This window comes from Osmerus eperlanus, chromosome 16 (assembly GCF_963692335.1).
Source record: "Osmerus eperlanus chromosome 16, fOsmEpe2.1, whole genome shotgun sequence".
NCBI classification, from domain to species: Eukaryota; Metazoa; Chordata; class Actinopteri; order Osmeriformes; family Osmeridae; genus Osmerus; species Osmerus eperlanus.
Genome location: NC_085033.1, coordinates 3,822,187 through 3,841,463, shown reverse-complemented (window position 1 = coordinate 3,841,463; position 19,277 = coordinate 3,822,187). Strand labels below are relative to the sequence as shown.

At 44.4% G+C, this 19,277-nt stretch overlaps 4 protein-coding genes across 9 annotated transcripts; 2 read left to right on the top strand and 2 right to left on the bottom strand.

The window, feature by feature from the left end:
* Window positions 1–28: 28 nt before the first annotated feature.
* Window positions 29–3,594, top strand: cdc7 (cell division cycle 7 homolog (S. cerevisiae)). 3 transcript variants are annotated; one of them, XM_062480829.1, is made up of 12 exons: window positions 29–226; window positions 503–606; window positions 691–777; window positions 876–1,011; window positions 1,141–1,234; window positions 1,319–1,461; window positions 1,552–1,849; window positions 2,007–2,108; window positions 2,184–2,365; window positions 2,508–2,590; window positions 2,665–2,814; window positions 2,962–3,594. In XM_062480829.1, the coding sequence occupies exons 2-12, from the start codon at window positions 516–518 to the stop codon at window positions 3,285–3,287; spliced, it is 1,692 nt and encodes a 563-aa protein (XP_062336813.1). In that variant the 5' UTR covers window positions 29–226; window positions 503–515; the 3' UTR covers window positions 3,288–3,594. The 3 variants fall into 3 exon arrangements, with proteins under 3 accessions (XP_062336813.1, XP_062336812.1, XP_062336815.1); XM_062480828.1 differs by having other exon boundaries at window positions 460–606; XM_062480831.1 differs by having other exon boundaries at window positions 30–226; window positions 460–606; window positions 1,552–1,615.
* glmna (glomulin, FKBP associated protein a) lies at window positions 3,553–9,041 on the bottom strand. The gene is made up of 19 exons (XM_062480827.1): window positions 8,894–9,041; window positions 8,444–8,524; window positions 8,198–8,323; window positions 7,905–8,018; window positions 7,700–7,808; window positions 7,328–7,589; window positions 7,076–7,175; window positions 6,427–6,608; window positions 6,230–6,283; window positions 6,081–6,111; window positions 5,887–5,976; window positions 5,758–5,799; window positions 5,526–5,599; window positions 5,356–5,440; window positions 5,134–5,243; window positions 4,901–4,964; window positions 4,681–4,816; window positions 4,440–4,525; window positions 3,553–4,337 (listed from the first exon to the last, which is right to left on the bottom strand). Exons 1-19 carry the CDS (start codon window positions 8,918–8,920, stop codon window positions 4,248–4,250), a joined length of 1,863 nt encoding a protein of 620 aa, XP_062336811.1. The 5' UTR covers window positions 8,921–9,041; the 3' UTR covers window positions 3,553–4,247.
* Window positions 8,917–14,864, top strand: rpap2 (RNA polymerase II associated protein 2). 4 transcript variants are annotated; one of them, XM_062480826.1, is made up of 12 exons: window positions 8,917–9,067; window positions 9,311–9,353; window positions 9,491–9,605; window positions 9,777–9,875; window positions 10,024–10,089; window positions 10,181–10,269; window positions 10,401–10,436; window positions 10,539–11,598; window positions 11,817–11,911; window positions 12,069–12,149; window positions 12,281–12,349; window positions 13,948–14,862. In XM_062480826.1, the coding sequence occupies exons 1-12, from the start codon at window positions 9,013–9,015 to the stop codon at window positions 14,090–14,092; spliced, it is 1,953 nt and encodes a 650-aa protein (XP_062336810.1). In that variant the 5' UTR covers window positions 8,917–9,012; the 3' UTR covers window positions 14,093–14,862. The 4 variants fall into 4 exon arrangements, with proteins under 4 accessions (XP_062336810.1, XP_062336809.1, XP_062336807.1 ...); XM_062480825.1 differs by having other exon boundaries at window positions 10,512–11,598; XM_062480823.1 differs by having other exon boundaries at window positions 10,401–11,598; window positions 13,948–14,863.
* On the bottom strand, window positions 14,748–17,173 carry LOC134036081 (zinc finger protein Gfi-1-like). The gene is made up of 6 exons (XM_062480832.1): window positions 17,008–17,173; window positions 16,683–16,874; window positions 16,115–16,506; window positions 15,888–16,025; window positions 15,622–15,787; window positions 14,748–15,458 (listed from the first exon to the last, which is right to left on the bottom strand). Exons 1-6 carry the CDS (start codon window positions 17,117–17,119, stop codon window positions 15,280–15,282), a joined length of 1,179 nt encoding a protein of 392 aa, XP_062336816.1. The 5' UTR covers window positions 17,120–17,173; the 3' UTR covers window positions 14,748–15,279.
* Between the last annotated feature and the right edge of the window lie 2,104 nt (window positions 17,174–19,277).

Genomic DNA, 19,277 nt, shown 5'->3' with positions numbered 1-19,277 from the left:
GCCAAGTTACATCTGACTCCATTCACAGACGTGACGTCAATCTGCGTCAGTTTTAGCGCGGAGTTTGCTGTTGGCGGACAAAAACACAAAACAGACTGAGTTAGAGGAAATATGTCAAACTGTCTGTTGTAATTCCTTGTGTAAAACATGTATGCCTTTACTTTGTGTCTGATATAAATCATTGGAATCTGCTCAACGATTAAGCTAACCAACCTTATTATACAAGGTAAGTTTTGTTTTTGTTCGTTCAACTAGCAAGCAGCTAGCTAGCTACTGTAGTCCATAAGTTAAGTAACATGACAGAGCTAACGTTAGCTATCTTTATTTGTGAAGGAGTAACTAATATAGCTAGAGTTAGCCAACTTCCTACTGTAAATTAGCACTTTTCAAACTGCTTGCAAGACATCACACCGCTTATTTTTGTACCTGACCTTTGTTTAGTTTTTTTGCCACCTGCAGAAATGTTCATCTTTGTATTCGGCTCTATTTGATATCCAAGAAGTGTCTGGTTAGCCATGGAAGAAACCGGTCCAGCTCGCAATGACAGCCAGAGCATCGATGGCCACGTTAAAGCAGATAGAAAAAAGAGAGGAAGGAAAGTATCAAGTAAGTCTGATGTCAGTATAGCCTAACCATCAATGTATGGTTTAAAAGTTATGTACTTAAACGGCATGTTATATCTGGCTCCAGGGGATGTGGAGATGGACATTGACTACCTACATAAGGCTGTGCCACAACTCTCCAAAGTATTCCGCATCACCGACAAAATTGGTGAAGGTATTACCTCAAAACATCTTTTGTATGTTAAGGATTCATTTCTACCCAAACTACCAGCAATTCAAACAGACAACTTAAACAATGTATGCGTGTGTCAGGAACTTTCAGCTCAGTGTACCTGGGTGAAGCTCAATTGATGGACGGGAAGAGAGAGAAGTTTGCCTTAAAGCACCTCATCCCCACCAGCCATCCGGTGAGGATCGCGGCTGAGCTCCAGTGCCTTACTGTGGCTGGGTGAGCCCCTGCCCTCACTGTCACAACACTCTTGAGCTAACTGCAATATAAACCAAAACCAGGATCAATAACATGTCTCTAATGTTTTTTAAGTAAACTTTTTTTCCGTTTCCATATTTGATTGTTCAGTGGGAGAGAGAACGTAATGGGGGTGACCTACTGCTTCAGAAAAGATGACCATGTGGTGATTGTCATGCCGTATATGAAGCACCAACCCTTTGTGGTGAGTGGCCATGAACACAAGCCACATAATGTACACAACTTACTTTGATAATGATGTTAGACTAATGGCATATATCCTCTCTAGGACATCCTTGGCTCCCTGAGTTTTGAGGAGGTGCGTCTGTACATCTACCACTTGCTCAAGGCCCTCAGACACATCCACCAGTTTGGCATCATTCACAGAGATATCAAGCCCACCAACTTCCTGTACAACCGCCAGGAGAAAACGTAATGAAAACATAGTGAAGTTGTATGACACGCTTAAATACCAGACTGTTCCTGAGCAAGAAAATCACATTGCTGTTGTTATCTTTGCAGGTTTGCTCTGGTGGACTTTGGGCTGGCTCAGGGCACAGTGGACACCCAGATCGAGCTGCTCAAGGTGGTGAAGCAGAGGACCACCCAGAGGGGTGTGGGCTCCACAGGGAAGAAGGCCCCACAAGCACAGCCACCCCCAAGGGCCACCAGATTACCACTGTCAACCCCCCCCCAGCACCCCACCACCATCACAGCACCTCAACCCTCTTCCTCCTCTTCCTCCTCCTCTACCTCAGTCAAGCCCCTGGCGAAGAGAGCGGCCACACTCACCTCCACCAACCGCACTAAACGCACCAAGGTGGCACTGGGTGTACAGCTCTAACTAGATTTGGCTACTGTCCCGTTACCTACGTCTCCTTTACACCTCTTGTTGTTGATGTGACCGTCAGTGCCGTCGGTAGTCATGGATTGGTTTTTGGATTGGTGGGTGAGTCGTGTGTGTTCTGTCTGTCCAGGAGCTGTCAGGCCTGTGCAGAACCCCACGGGCCGTGTTTGGAGAGAGGAACCTCAACAGCTGCACCCCTGCCCCTGCCAAGTCAGCAGACACTAAGATAGAGGTGATCATTAACGTTCTCACTCTCTTACTCTAAAGACTGTCAGACAAAAGCTTCAATACAATTTTGTTTGTTCAGCTGGTAAAGCCCTCTAAAACGGAGGACCCTGCCACACGAGCGTTTGTCTCTGTCATCCGGCACCCTCTATCTACAAGGACCCCAGCCAGCAGCCAAAAACAACCAAGGACCCCTGCCGTTAACTTAGGCCTCACCTGCAACTGCTACATGACTGACCGTGTCTGCAACGTCTGTATGTCTAGGTGAGGACTTGAAACCTCTTGTGGATTGAACCTACATCTATTTACTCCTGTTTTGGATGATGATGCCAGTCATGGTTTACTGCTTTCGAAAATGAGGTAGTCACTTCTTAGCTTGACAGAATCCTGATCTTGTCTCCCACAGGAAACAGCAGGTGGCACCCAGGGCTGGGACTCCAGGGTTTAGAGCCCCAGAGGTCCTGACCAAATGCCCCAACCAGGGAACAGGTGAGGAACCATCCTTACACACAGAACACACACTCCTCCCCGCCCAGGCCCTTACAACTGTTTCCTGTATGTAGCCATAGATATCTGGTCAGCCGGGGTGATCCTGCTCTCTCTGCTCACTGGCCGCTACCCGTTCTTCAAGGCCAATGACGACCTCATCGCCCTCGCCCAGATCATGACCATACGGGGTTCCAGAGAGACCACCCAGGCTGCAAAGGAGTTCGGTACGATCGACTTGAATCGCACCCTAATGAGACGTGTGTAGCGTTTAACAGCTTCTTTTTTTTTTTATGCTGTTTTGTGGTTTGAGAGGAATGGCGCCCTTTGTAAAAAGACAGATGTTTACCATGACGTACTGTTTCTCCCTGCAGGTAAAGCGGTGATGTGCAGCTGTGAGCTCCCTCGTCAGGACCTGAGGACTCTGTGTGAGACCCTGAGAGGGAGGTCGTCCCCGGACGATGAGGCCATGCCCCTTCACCCCCCCAACATAGACATCGCCAACCCCCAGGAACCCCCCACAGAGGAGCCAGGGGGCAGGAACGCTGAGGAGAATGTTCCAGAACCTCAGGATGAGGGGGGCTGGGACCAGGTGCCTGAGGAGGCCTATGACCTCCTTGACAGACTGCTGGATCTGAATCCAGCCACACGGATCACAGCCCAGCAGGCACTGCATCATCCACTGTTCACAGGATTCTGACACCCGCTTGGAACTTGTGTGTCATGTTCTGCTGTTATAGTATTGTTTGCTGGAATGTTGGCATCAAACTGCCATAGCCTCCATTCCGAGCTATAAAGTGAGTTATGACTGGATATGTGGACTTTTTAACCTGAACCACTGCCTGTTGATGTAAATGACTGGGAGGTTTTATTAAGTATGTTGTTGGAGAGGATGTGATTATGCTTGTTGTCCCTTTGCCAAACTATGAAATGTCTCAACTGGAATGTGTGTGAGACTGCTTGAATTGTCTGTTGTACCTCCATTTATTAAATATGTTTGCTCATGACATGTATTTGGAAAAGTGTAGACTTTCTAATAAACATTTTGAAAAAAATTACATTCAAGAACTACAGATCCAAATCACACAACTGGGTTAGAAAGGGTAGACTGTATTTACCCACAATATTTGTATTTACCCACAATATTTGACATGATTTACCTGAATAAGCCAAGAAAGTTGGTATGGGGGAACAAAATGACAAGTACGAACAATAGCAAAGGAATTGTGAAAGCAAAGCCATAATACAAATGAATGAATGGAAGTCACGTCTAGCATTTACAATGTCTTAAGAGGTCACAAATTACCCCTGCACCCGCTTCACATCTGATGACTTTCACAGGAAGGTATTCTGAACATCCAGTGCAACAGGGTGGACAAGGGTAAAGTTACACCTGTTTAGTGAAATGACATAGCAAAAAAAATTACAAAGTCTTGTCCTGCTAGTCAAAGCTTAAAGCTGTTCATTTCATAACAAATGTCAAAAGTGCGTAACAACCTCAATCACATACTGTAACTTTGCATCATGACCCCAGAAAGTTAGACTTGAGGTCGATTAGGCCCAGAGACCTAAACGAAACTAGGCTAGATGGCTGGTGGAAGTGGCCGGTGCGACACAGTGGCAGGCGATCTGGCTCTGAGACTGCAGCCGCCATGGTTGCTCACGCTTTGTCTTTCACCTCTATGATTTCCTCGATTCGCGCGAGGACACTCTCAATCATGTCGAACGTGTGCAGGGCTGAGTGAAGAACCTATTGGACAATGAAAAGTGAGCAAAACCGGCCATGGGATTACAAACACAGTATAACAACATGTTGGTAGTAGCATGATTCAATTGCCCCCGAAAATCCTACCTGTAGCTGCATCTCTGGCGTCATGTTCGGCAACTTCTCACTCCCCACATTGACAGAGCACACTGAATCTTGTATCTGGGATCCTGCTAAATAAATTCATAAAAATATAGCTGGCTTTAATAATACGCTGTAGGTTTGTCAAATTCATTTAATCCAATTTCTTGCACAAAGGTAAACAAGAGCACTGGCTAATTTGCTGCTGTAACAGTTTGAGTGGCATGACTCCTTTGAGAGTCTTTACCTCTAGCGTTGGTCCTTTGGCTGTCCTTGGTGCTCCTGAGCTCAGCCTCATAGTGAGCTTTGGACATGTTGAGCCCCACACGCAACGGCTTCATATAGTTATCTTCTATCTTATACAGCTCTGTCCAAATCCCTGTCTGAAAACCAGAGAGATTTGATTACATTTGCATGCCATTCCAGCAGATAGGAGGATCTGTTACCAGGAGGTAAGGAGATGGTACCTGGTTCTCCCACTCCTTGTCTCGGATCAACATGTACCGCAAGAGGTTCAGAGACTCCATGACCCTGCGGAGCACAAAACATGTTCAGGTTCCACTGTACCCAACATGCAGGTTGGATCAACAATAGCTTTGCCTCCCGAATGTATTTGGTTATCATGGCAGCATCTCAACGTTTTGCCATGCCTGCTGAGGTGACATGCTCAGAGGCTGGCGAGTGGGTTCCCATTGCTCACCTGTCCAGGTTCTGGAGGAGGTCCGTCTCCGGGCCCTGAGGAAGACACAGCACCAGGCGCAGCAGAGGGAGCAGGTGGAGCCCCAGGAACCACTCGTTCCCCTGACCCGGCTGAGAAGCAGAGACACGGCCACGTTAACAACTATCCTGCACACCAAAGTCTGCGGAGGGAATTCTAAACAGAGGAAAAAGTCAAAGAGAGAAAATAAGCTTCTTCACTTACCTTTAGTGAAAGGTCAATCTGGTTTCTGATGTTCTTGATGATGTATCCCTCTACCCCTGAGTGGTGACTTATCTTCAGCATACATCTGAAATAGGATGTTATGACAATGATGAGCCGGTTCCAGTAAGTATATACAGGGTGTCCACACCTTTATAGAAGGGCAAACTTACTGGAAGAACTTGTATTTGGCTTCGGTGTCAAACTTATCGATGCTCAACTGCAACAATTTGAGTCCTTTAGTTCTCTGTGAACAAGGGACATACTCTCAGCCAATAGTAAACACCACATCCTCATTAAACAGATACCGTAACTCACCAGAGCTTGTTTAAAATAAGTACATAATCTTTTCACAAGGCAAAATTACTACATGAAGAGTCATATCCAAGGCAATGAAGAACTTACCAGGGTCTGTATCGGGCACAACGTCATGACTTTCACCAGGTTCTGAGATGAGAAGTAGACACTAATTAGTCAACTGATGCCTCTATAATACATGCACTCTATAATAAAGATACTGGGCAGCAGTCTGACCTGAGGGACACTGATGAAGGACTTGAGCTCCAGGAGCTGCACAGAGAGACTGTTGTCCTCCACCCGGGCCAGGCTCCTCTCATACAGGTCCTGGTGGAACACGAGAGAGACATTGGGGTGAAACGTCAACACTGACAGTGTTCCTTGACATGTATTTATTTTCCAATCGGAGCTCATTGTACCAGCAAACTTACCAGTCCTTTCTGCAGTCGAGATTCTTCCGTTCTAGTAACAAGAGACATCATGTTAGATTTGCAAACACACACAAAAATGTTTTTTCAAGTATAACACTTCCTGGTAATTTTTTGCAACACTGGGAAGAGGAAGAGACCAAAAAGTGTACCTGCTTAAGAAGAGGTTGACGTAATCCATATTACACTGAAGAATAAAGACAGGGCTGAAATTGGAACAACATTCAACAGGGTTACTTACAGGCTTCAGGCTCTCCACCATGTGCGCACACAGTATACAATGTAGACACAGAGTTATGATGGTACTATGCTACGTCTATCTTGGGGTGTCTTGGCTCGTGTCTCTTACCTGAAGACTGAGGGGAAGGTGTCCATGGCTAGGTGCTGGACAAACAGCAGATAGGCCAGACTAGCCAGGGACTCTTTAGGGTAGCGCACCTCCTCCTCTAGGAAGCCTGGCACCTCCCTCCGACACAGCAGAGAATGGCACAGCAGGTTGGGAATGGACTCACCAATGCCCGATAGAATATCCTGCAGAAGACGCAAAGAATCGTTATGTAATGATATTATTGAGTATTCTTGGTCAATGATGTGGTAGTAATGTGATAGCGGCTTCAATGTTGGTGTAACAAATCCATTCTCTGATGGATATTCACATATTTTAATAATAGGATACAACAAATCTCCACTTCAGGGCCCTAACAGTAAAGTTGTGTAAATAATGTGTATGGTTTATGGATACAAACTTTAAAAAAATTATCAGTCTTTGTTTTATAGGTTAAATTACCCAATTTTCAGACATTCGGATACTGAACTAAATGGTAAATGGTATTTCAGAAGAGTGAAATGTTAAACGGGTCTTGTGCCACTCTAACAGAATGGTTAAGCAACTGTCTTTCCCTATCCTCAGTAAAAAAAAACAAAAGAGGAAAAAAGAGGAAGATGAAGTTGGGACAGACAGGAAAAGCATGAAGTGCATCTTTTTCCAAACCTCTTACCAGGATCTCTGTGGCAAAATCCCTAAGGGGCGACTCTGCCAGAGTGGCTGGATCCCTCAGCTGAACCTCCAACAGAGGCTCACACAGACACTTCATACAACTACAGAGACAGACAACACGGCTCTTATCAAGGGTCAACCAAGAAACAGCAATACAACACACACAAAGCTATTTTGCTCAGGAGAATCTGAAATGACTGGGACTTGTCAATGGGCCTGGACACGTCAGCCCGGGGAAGCCACGCTAACTCACAACTTGAGCAGCTCCGTCCTTAGCTCATCCTCCTTGGCCGTGTGAGTGAGCGGGCCGTTCCGGGCCTGGAGGTTCCGCTTGGCCTCCGCCACGAAGGGCCGGACGAAGACCAGCAGAGTGGAGCAGCAGCGACACAGGCCAAACACATCGTCCTCCTCCTGCTCCTTGGTCTGGGGCACGGGCAGCCTGGCCACCTGGCCCAGCAGGGTGGAGAGAGCCATGCCTACCGAGGAAGCCTTCCGCCTACCCAGACGCAGCAGCACTGGGGAGGGTTGTTTCATGGGTCAAGATGATTCACCTGCTCCATGTTGAGATGAATGTTGCCTGCCTTTCAATAGAGCCTGGGAGAGTGTGTTTGTGTGTTCTGCTTACCTTTCTGTAGAGGCATCAGTAGAAGGATGACTGTCTCTGAGATGGAGTCAGGGTGGGCCTCCTCTACCTGCTCCAACAAGCCAACCAGCAGCTCTTTTGGACTGCAAACCTAACCAATAACAAGACGATGCACGGTAGGGTATACGATGAGTCTAACTGTGCAAGTGAGTCTCATAATGAATGACCATGTGAATGTTAAACACACCTCCACGAGGTGTGTGAAGATGGCGAGGCAGTGTGGAAGGTTCTTGTCTTCCTTCTTTAGCAAAATCTGAACCAAAGGACCAAGAAGATTCCAGCCCATACATCTCACAATGTCCTATACACAGGAGGAGAGGACAGTACATAGTAATGCAAATACAATGACAATGAACAGGATATGCTTTGGCAGACACAAGTACACTAAACTCTCAGATCCATGCAGTCAATTATCAAGTACAAAGACTGTTTTGAATGGAGTGGAATGCCTGATAGCAATTTCAGGGACCTTCCCCTCACCTTATTATTCACATCTACAACAATACTCAAGACCTGAGCAGTGTCTCCCTCCTCTATGCAGGCTCGCCCTGCAATCTGGAACACATCATAATCTTCCGATGTGTAGTTGTCATCTTGAACAGCTTGCTGTGTGTGGGGGGGAGAGAGAGAGAGAGAAAGAGAGAGAGAGAGAATGGGTGAATGGAGGGAAAAGGGGTATTTTGCACATGCTGGAGTTAAGTCAGTGGTGGCTTCTCTAGTACTTACACATCTCTGGACGACATCACTGAGTTGCTCTAAAGCCATGCTTGTGCAGTGCTTCAGTCGCTGTCCATTTACATAGCACTTCTGTAAGAAACAAAAAATGCACATTCGATAATATGATATTTAAATATGAGTGACAAGCATTGAGTGACATTATCACCTAAAATTATTTTAAAAAGCATATAAACAACATATTATACACTATTGTACTATTCGGTTTGCCACACCAACAATGCATCAAACTGACTCTAGTGTGTTTGACACATGCTTTGTTTGTGCGTAGTTAGCTAGACTAGCTAGCTGACTGTCATGCAAAAAAATGATATAGCTAGCTGGCTAATTGCAGTTTACATAGACACCATTCGTATAATGTAATTGATCAATTGTAGGTTCGGAAGGCCATGGTTGACGGTGCTCATTAACGTAATCAATTTGTTAAAATGTTTTACTTACAAGTCCAACAGGGAGGTTGTCAGACATATTATAGTCGCATGGGTTTCTGAAGTGTTCTGTATGTCTAAACTGACCCTAGCGACTTGCTGTAGAAACGTCACCGGCATAACAGAGAAAACATGGAGAGTGGACAGAGAAAACGTAGCACTCGTTCCTTAAAATCTGGAATAAAGGGTATGTTTTTGTAGAAGATAGTACCACATAATGAGACGACTTGTGTGTGAATACTAATGGGTATGAAGGTAATCGGGAAGTATAAAAACATGCTAGATATCTTGCTAATCTTTGAGTAAACTACCAGGGAATGAGGTTGTCTGTGTATTGGATGTAGACTAGCCAAGGTTTTGGTGGTAAAGTTGATATACTGACAAGTTCTCTTATAATTACGTTATGAGAATTGTAATTTTTTTTTTTCAGGTGGGAATGCCGTTTCCTCTCTGGCTGCTATAGAAGAAACAAGGTTTTTTTCTACCTTTGATTGTATCGATTTTAGCTGTGTTTAAAGTTTAGGTTGCGGGTTAGCCCTCAGTTACAAAATAAAAACATAAATTTTATTAAACACCTGTAGCCTAATATGGTCCTTCTGTCCGCTCACAGGAGAGGGATAGTGACGGAGACCCTGAGAGAGAAGCTCGAACTAGAGAAGAGGGCCCTGCAGGTGGTTGAGCGTCTATTAGAGGATAGCGTGGCAGATGACGTTCTAGTCGATTGTGTAAGTACAGTACAACTCTTGATAAATGTGTCCTCATTTTGTGAAAACAGGCTCAGTGGCCAAGTTAGCATCATGTTGTGTTGCTCATCAGTGTGTGTGCTCTTCTATCCATGAAGCAGCAGGTGTGTTATGTTTTTAAAATTATTACTAACCACTATTCTTTGTCTGTAGGCTAGGTTGATTACCACTGGTGATTACAAAGACACAATTGAGGAGAGAGCCATAGCAAAACTGTGTGGCTATCCTGTCTGCTCCAGTAAACTGGGCAATGTAAGTTCCAGGTCTTCATACAGTTGAAAGAAGTAAACAACCATTCCTTAGAGCTATGACAAGGTTGTTATGGAGGTTTTGACCATGGGTCAATGCAAAAAATATAAAGTCTAACGTTCAATTATCTAATTTTTGTTTTATTTTTTAGGTTCCTCATCAAAAGTACAACATTTCCACCAAGACCAATAAAGTCTATGACATTACTGAACGAAAGGTGAGCATTGTGAAACAGACATGCCAAAGACGGTGAGCAAAAAAAAAAGGGGTGATGGACTCAAACAAATATAATTTTCTCTCTAATATAGTGCTTCTGCAGTAACTTCTGCTTCAAAGCCTCCAAAGCTTTTGAGCTGCAGATACCAAACATCCCTCTATGGCTGAGGCACCATGAGAAGTAAGAGAGTGCTGCCTTTCATTCTATAATGGGAAATTGTAGTGAACATACCATATAGTGTTGGAGGAAAGCAACTGGCGTGGTCTTCCTCAGTCCCTGGCTCACCGCTAATCATGTTTGTTTGTCTACAGTCTTCCAGAAGTGATTCTAATGAAGAGAGGGGATAGGTATGTCTATTTTGGCCTCTTTGAGAATGTAGATGCTTCTGTAGTTCCTTCCAGTAATGCTTGGTGGATTTATAGTCTCTCCTCTCTCTCCCCTGCTTGCAGTGGGAGTCCTGGAGAGGAGGTGAAGCTAAGGGCAAGGCGTCTCAAAGAGCAGGACATTGAAAACCCGCTGCTCCCAGTGGACTCCGAGGCCCCTGGAGACCCCAGGCGCTCCCCTCTTGGACTCAGCCACAGTGACAGCAGTGACGAAGAGCAGGACTTTGGCTCCAGTGGGGTTTCCCAAGCACCCGGACCTAGGGTACACTGGGGCGAGCTGCCCCCCAAAAAACCTGGCGAGACTAAGCTCCAAAAAGTTGGAAGGGCTAATGTCTGCGGAGGGAGTAGAGAGGAAAAGGAGGAAGGAAAGACTGAGGAGGAGTCTGAGGAATCCGAAACAGGGAGGCGCATGGAGTCTGATGGACCCCGACGTCCCACATCAGGGGCTAGGCACCCCAGTGAGCAGCCACTTCTCCTGGAGGAGAGAGGCTCCCCAGAGGGACAGTCTGTGGAAGAGGCTGCTGATCTGCTGAGACACTGCACCATGCAGGACAGGCGAGCAGTCACGGCCGATCCTCCTGTACACAGGGACACAACCCCAACACAGTGTAGACAGGAAGGTCCCCCGGAACCAACACCTACACCACACAATAACCTCCCTGCAGCATCATATCCCCTGCCCGGCCTTGACATCACCCAGGTGGGCATGAGCAGGAGAGGAGCGTCTGGACTCCGTGGTCTCCTGAAGACTGAGATACTGACTGACTTGATCCATGTCAACCTTTTAGAAGGCCTGAGCAGGACCTTCAGCGAGTGGAGGACTGAAGAAACAATGAGGTTCCTATATGGTCCAGACCACAACTCTAACCCACCACTGACAGAAAGACAGGTGAAGATGGAGAAGGAGGAGGAAGAGGAGCTGGATGAAGATGATCTGGACGATGTGGTGGAAGCCAAGGGCCAGGGGGGAGAGCCTGGGCACCAAGGAGGGGCTTGGAGACCCTCGGCTCCTGTCCCAGACTACCACACCCTGCGTAGGCACACGGAGGAGCAGGAACTGAGGGTGAAAGAGTTCTACAAAGGCACATATGATCTGCCTCAGAATGTTGGGCATGGAGACTCAGAGGTGAGTGTTCTGAAACAGCTTGTAGTGAGTGCCAGTGTCCATAAGGGGGTGCTCTGAATGAGGGTTTGTTTATACAGGATAGCACTATACCTTCCAAATGCGGATGCTTTCTTCATTAGATTATCATATATGATTTTTTATATATATTTGAGTGTTTCGTTTATCTTTTAAACATTCCTCTCTTTTTCTCTCTCCCTCCTCCTGACCTAATGCTCCAGGACAAGGCTGGGAAGGATCTATCTCTCCCTCTGGTTGACTCTCATGCCCAGCACCTCATCCAGAAGCGTATAGCCGTTGAGAAACTCACAAGAAGGTACGGGGAGATGTCTACACAATGTCATGGAAGGCATGGAGCTGTCATTAATTCACATATATTGTATATTGTTTCTTCCATGTTATATATATGTATGTATATTATACATATATTTACTTCCGTGTCTCCATGTCTTTCATGTGTACGTGGACTCCAGTCTCGGAGTTGTTCTGGGACCGCTGTGTCTCACCATGAGTGACGTCTTCAGTGACCTCAGCAGTCTGGTCCGGACCTTCAGGTCAGACCCAACATGCCAAACAGTGTATTTCACATGATGGTCAGGTGGTGCAGAGAGGGGTTGAGTGAGTTGAGTGACTTTCAACTACCAGAATACCATGTTTCAATCCTTCACTCTGTTTTGCTTGGCAGATTCACCAATACCAACATCATTCACAAAACCCCCGAGTGGACCCTGATTGCTGTGGTGCTCCTCCATGTGTACGTGAGCCTCCGTGTGTGTGCGTGCGTGCGTGCGCGCGTGCGTGCCTGAGTTGTACGCTATGCAGGGACAGCTGGAGAGCCTGAGCTTCTATTGAGTTAGTCAAATAGCAGTGCAGAGGAAATCAGGGATCATTGTTTTCCTCAAGGAACACCCTCTCAGCAAACTGCATGCTGACAGATTTGACTATATCTCTGTACCTCAGTCATAACCATGGTGTGGTCACGTGTGTGCCATGGGGTATTTGCAATTTGAAAAGTGAAAGGAAAAATCATAAGCGTAGTTTTCACACACAACCACAACCATGGGATAGTTTTTTGAAGGTCTCACCTTGAGTCTACCTACAAGGTTTGCAATGTGAGGCTTGCATTCTACTGCCCATATTGCCCCACGATAGATAAAGTAGGACTGTATTAATCCCCTAGGGGAAATTGCTGCAACTTGGGAAGGATGAGGTGACATTAAGTAGAATAAGTATTTACCAAAAACCAAACTCTATGGCTTAAGGCCTAGCTCAGAGTGTGAAGAGGGCATTGTTTGCCCTGTGCCAGATGGTGTGTGTGTGTGTGCGTGTGTGTGTGTGTGAGCGTACACTACTTCCCCAGATTGGCGCAGTTTGCAATCCTAGCAGGCGCTGTGCGGACAGTGCTGCTCCCGTCTGTGTACACACAGGTGCTTTGCAGTCTTATCTACCTGATGGCCCTCTTCTAGATCCGTGATGTAGGGACACACACACAGGAAGGCCATGGGAAACATTCCACCTGACCCCTAACTGATCTGTACACCACCAGAAGGAACACAGAGCCATAAACAAGCTCTGATTTTCTTTTCTTTTTTCTGTGACTTTCAAAATCCGGACTGCTGTTACAACTAATAATGCGCAAAAACTGATGTTGTATTTATCGATTCAGATTACCTAATTTTGTGTGCCATCGTAGTGTGACAAACTAAAAATAAGACTAGATGGATTGTCATTGACAAGGGAATTTAGTTATAAATACTATACTCCTACAATTGTCTGAACTGTTTCAGAATCTATTTTGTTGTAATGTTTCATGTGCATGGTTCAAATGGTCTTTGTTGCCACACAGAAGTGTGTCTGGCTCATGGACATTAAACCCTTTTTGTTAAAGGGCTTTTCCGAGTTTATCATCCACTAACCCCTCAAGCAACGATACACTTTTCATGTTATGTATTTCTCCTGGTCCTACTGTTTCTCCCCCCCCCCCTCATGAATAATTTGGGTGGCTGTATCTGTCTGCTGTGTGGCAGCTGTAAAGTTAGTCTGGAGTCTTTTGTACAGGTCATCTGAATAATGTATGGTGCCCCTGCAACACTAGACCAGGACTGAACCGGAGCTCCACATGCATACACACACACACACACACACACAAGAGCAGGGAGGGGGATGGTGGAGTGACATGACAGGAACCCCACGGCCCTTCTGAGAATGACTCCCTCACCTTCCAATGAAACCAATTGAAAACAATTGTGTTAGCCAAAAGCAGGATTGATGTGTTAGTCACTGTTGTAATGTGTTGAGTTGTATGTAGCAGGTTGTTGGGTTTGTTTATCTGGGTGTTTTCATGTGTTGCAGGCTATCGGAAGTGTCTCCAGAGGTACATAAAGCCCTTGAGAGCCCAGGGTCTGTAGAGTACCTCTCTACTCTTATGGACGAACTCACCATCAATGCTCAGGACCTGCAGAGCTTAGTACAGCTGCTCAAGACCCCAGCCCACTGACACACATACCAAATTTATGATATTATTTAGAGACCTCCGGGGGCTTGTGCAGTTATGTGGTGTACTGAACAACTGTATAATGGAATATCTTGTGTTTATATTCTTTGGTTCTTAACTAATTTACAAATATTTTTCAAAATATTAAACTTGGACTTGTGCATGTGTTAAGTTCTTCCAAGTTTAGTAGATCAGGTCTTTGCAGTCTCTTCTGTTTTTATGACTTTGACTATAATGCCTAATCACTGTGTACACAATCTGTGAATAGATGTCTAAATCAGAAGAGTTTAAAACACCACATGTTAAACCTATACCCTGTCTCTGTACAACCTAATAAATTACACTGGTTTTCCACTGTATAAAAATGTCTGTCCTTCTCGATTGCCTTTTAGGCTATCTTTTAAATGATTGGACAATAAGGGTGACGCTATTTTCCTCCGAACTTCCTTCACAGGAACTTTATGGTGTCATAATTTAATTTGTTTGAAGTGTGTTAACAAAGCTTGGGTCAGAACATATTTGGTTTAGACCAGCTGGCGTGCACAGAGTAAAATAAAACGAGGCCTATAACTTTCAAGTTTCATGTCATTAAGTTGAAAGATGTGTTTTTTGTTAAGAAAATAGTTTAATATGAATGAGCCTTTCAGTGTTAGTAGACTACTTTCAACAAATGTATATGTTGATTTGACCACGGTTATGAAGCAATCGATATGGCTCATTTCTTGTTAAGACATTTTCTGGGGGGGTTTTTGCCATAAAAAAAACGAATGGGTTAATGATAATAAAAACCAGGACTATAGCAATATAAGAAAAGGATATGCGTAAGTAATGTTCTGTAGGAGTTAATAAATGATTACCGTTCCCCAAACATAAAACACAATTATTTGACATTCAAATTTCAAAACTTTAAATATTTTTGGGGCAAAGCCAGATGGTCACTTGACAGTTCGCCTACTACCATGACCTGAACGATATCAAAAATATATTACAAAAACTTGGGGAAATAAACATATTTACGTCTTGAGAAAACCTATATATTTTGAAAACGAAACCAACGAATCCAATTACAATACAATGTCAAGAAAGAACTGCATTTAGAGGTTAAAATAAAATTACTTTACTAACAGTAGGCATACATATAAGCTAATATTTGGTTAAGTTTGTAGCCGTTTAAGATGTATATATTTCAGCTATTTCAGTCCATGTTGTGTTTCCTTGTGTCTTCTCAGGTCCACTTTGCGCTGAAATCCTTTACCACATAGGTCGCACCCAAAGGGTTTGAACCCCGTGTGCTTGCGGCTGTGCGTGATGAGGTTGGAGCTTTGACTGAAGGCCTTTCCACACACCTGGCACTTGTGCGGCTTTTCGCCTACATGAATATGTAAACAAAGTATGCATTATGAAAGTTTCGACTTTAAATCCGGATCTTGTTCTGCGTAATGCACTCGTTATTGAACATTTTTCGCAACATTTTTGAACAAGTTAACGGCATGATGTTTAGTCTAAAAACTACAATGAACCTGGAGCATTACCTGTATGGATGAATGTATGTTTTTTCATGTCTGACTTCTGATGGAATCTTTTCCCACAATACTGGCAGGGGTAAGGCCGTGTGTCTGAGTGTATAAGCAGGTGTGTTGACAATGTAGACGATCTCTTGAAGCTTTTGCCACAGATCTTGCAATTGAAACATCTCTCCTGTTAATATAAATCGTTAGACAAAATGAGTACAGTTTATTTTGCTTATTTTCATTTACCCATCAATAATTCTATGCTCCTATGCTCTATATTGGGATACCTGTGAGTGTACGGCTCTGTGTTGCTCTAGGCTCACTGCGTGCCCAAAAGTTTTTCCACAAATCTCGCATGCAAAGGGTCGTGTGCCGCTATGAGATCGACGCACGTGGACCTCTAAACCGTGCGGAGTGGAGAATACCTGACGGTAAATTTAAAACAGTTCTGCGTCATCCACAGTGTATAGTTAGTCATCAACTTAATGTAATACCAAATTTGTAATGGACCTACCTTGCAACACTTCATGCACTTGTATGATCTGCTTGACTCCATACTGGAACAATTGAGATCCGACTCAGACTTGACCTCTGCGACTGTGGTCCTCTGCTTGAGATCTGAATATAACTCGGCAGTGTCCCGCATGTGGATAGGGAGTCCTGTAGAGGAATAGTCTCGGTAAAATCCTGTCGTGTGGCCCCGCTGGGAGTAAATGGAGGGTTTGGTTCTGTCCTCTGGCCCATAGATGCCAATAGGAACAGGTTCCATGTTATTTGGCAGATGTTGATATGTTCGTTGAATGAGGTGCCTGAGCTCGGAGCCTGAACAGGTCCATGCGTAAGGGCGATAGGGGACAGTGAAATGATGAGCATCGTCTGTTGACGGAGTGAAACATTTCTCCGAATCTGTAGATCATTTTGAATATGATACGAATTAGCCTACAATCAAATCTGCAATACACATACACATGACATGTCGAAATGTAGAAAAAAATAAGAAAAAGTAGGGAAAGCTAGGGCGTAAAAGCCTAGTTGTGGTGAATAAAACAAAAATGACACAGCTTTGAGGATATACAACTGACCAGGCGATGAAGGGGAACACGGGGAACACCAGTAGTAATCTGCTGCGCGGTCGCACACGCTGCCCTCGCAGTTCAACGGGGAGGTGCAGGAAAGGTCAGCCGTGCGCACCAGCCTGGACTCGGGGGACAGCCTGTCATGGTTATGGGTATCCGGCTCTAAGTTCTCTGCGAACTCAACCTGAGCTTGGGTCTCTATATTATTCATAGAACATGTTATTATTAGTATTTGACATGGGAAAATATATGATTTTGTTTCCATCTGGACACTAGCCTATTTACAGATCATAAATAATATGCAAGATCAACAGGCTATACATTTACATACCTGCGCATACATGAGCTAAAATAGTATCCAATTTGATATATTCGTCGTCCAGGTATCTGGGTTGATGGTAACTATGTGCCCGTTTGCTCTTCACCAAAAATGACCTTGGCATGGTTACTCTCGCTGGTTGTTCTCAAGGTCTGAGGTCAGTTGTGTAAAATCCTCCCTGTCCACACCGCCCTGTCTTTATCTCTGAAAAGATTTGAACACCATTGGTTGATAGGTGATCCAGGGATTTTTGGCAGGCGATTTAGCATGCGCAAAGCCAAATTGTCATTCACCAGGTGTCATTGGGAAGGTGGCCAAATTGTCTATAGTCTAATAGTGAAGTGACATGATGACTGGTGAGCACGTGCGTGACTGGTTAGGCTCCTAACGTGCTGATAAAGAAATGCATTGAAAAACGGGTTGATTAGTATGTAGGTGTAATACTGGTTAGTCCTATTGATCGTTTATTGGACGTTTTTATAGGCCTATGTGCAACTGTCTCTCAAACTCCTCTTTAATGACCCGTATCAGTGTAAGTGATACCGGTTATCCGTCTAGCTTGTCGGTGATATCCTTTACGCACGAACACATGCATGCGGCGTTGACTGCCCAGTCCGTGCAGCAGCCTGTGAATGGCGACCTGGGGTATCTCTTACAGTGGGGATTCGCGGATGCACACCTGTATCGATTGACTTGGCTAACTTTTTTTTCCACAACAGATTCGGGTCCTCACTCCATTGCCATTTCTATAAAAACCGTAAATGTATTTTCTTAAAATCAGAAAGCTTCAAAGGAAAATCATTGCTAGGCTTTTCGCATCCAAGGTTGAGTGAAAGCGAAGAGATATCGATTTATTTTCCATGTGAGAAAAGTTTTTTTGTGTGCACCTGCAAGTTGAGATAGCAAATACAAAGTTTAAGGACATGTTCTGAACCAAAGTGGTTGCTTTCAAAACACAATATGGATTTGTTAACGTATTCTGAATTCTGAAAGAGATATTACTGATCCCAACAACCTAAGCGGAAAGGCAGGAAGGTCCATTCTGGTGCTGAAACATGGACTACACACTCGTACTGACTACAATTATGAACTTGTGGACATTATATAAAATATTATTTTGTAGATTACATTGACAGTACTTGGATATATTATGCAAAGTATTAGTTGATTTTACACATGGACTAATTACCTGTCAAAAACTGGTGATATTACATAAAGTGCAGTACAGCAATAATTCTCAGAGAGAAAGTCAACTGACCTTACAAAGCAAGTGATGCAAATCCAGTGACACTTAACCAGTGCTGTAGGAAGAACATTTTAACACGTGAAATTGGTAGCAATAGCCTAATGCGTGTAGTGATTGCCAACTAAACAAAAACTGCAGGGATGTTTAATCGGAAAGAGAGAGTTAAGAAAGGCCTAAGGTAAAGAGTAAACGTGCAAAACACATTATGTTTGTCTGAGTCAGAACAGGAAACCAACCACAGAAGCTGTCAGAACAGGTCACACTTTTCTAATCTCACGGCCTCTACACCACTCGCCCCACACCTTTCTTAGTGCCTTGATGGTAACACTATATATTCTCTCAACGCCTTATGTGATTGAAATAGATGCAAAGCGGTGCAGTGATACAAGTTTGACATTGTCTTCTTTGTAGAGCATTTTCAATCCTCTCAAAATACAGAGTTGAGCTATGGAAATAAACATAGAACATGTCGCTGTGAAGCCTGTCCATTTTTAGCTGTCCATACTGCTAGAAATATAGGTGGCAGGTGACTATCATCTACATAGGTTTACTTCCTTTGTTGCAAAAGACTATTAACAAATGTGGGTCTGAGGATAAGGCTCTTACCATGGAGTCTGGTTATGTTTAGTCCTCAGATCTGTTCCAAATCTTAATGGAATGTGAGAAAGGACACCCTATTTGTATGAACACAGTCCAATGTACTAAACATGACCTGATCAATTTCCATACAGGATGGGTCTGGAGCAGCCTCAGTTGCTTCTGTGTTGAAACATCTCTTCGAAAACCACTTCACACTATCTTATCCCCCTCACTGTTTCCTCTTACCCAACTACACATAAATGACATGCTGTTGGCACCTTACAACACCGCAAACACACACACTCTTTCTCTCTCACACACTCTCTCTCTCTCTCTCTCTCTCTCACACACACGCACACACACAAATCTGATCAAACCCTCAGCTAACCAACTGCTCACTCCAGATAGGGTAAAGAGTCAGAACACAATGCATGATTTATGAAGCAGTCCACACACA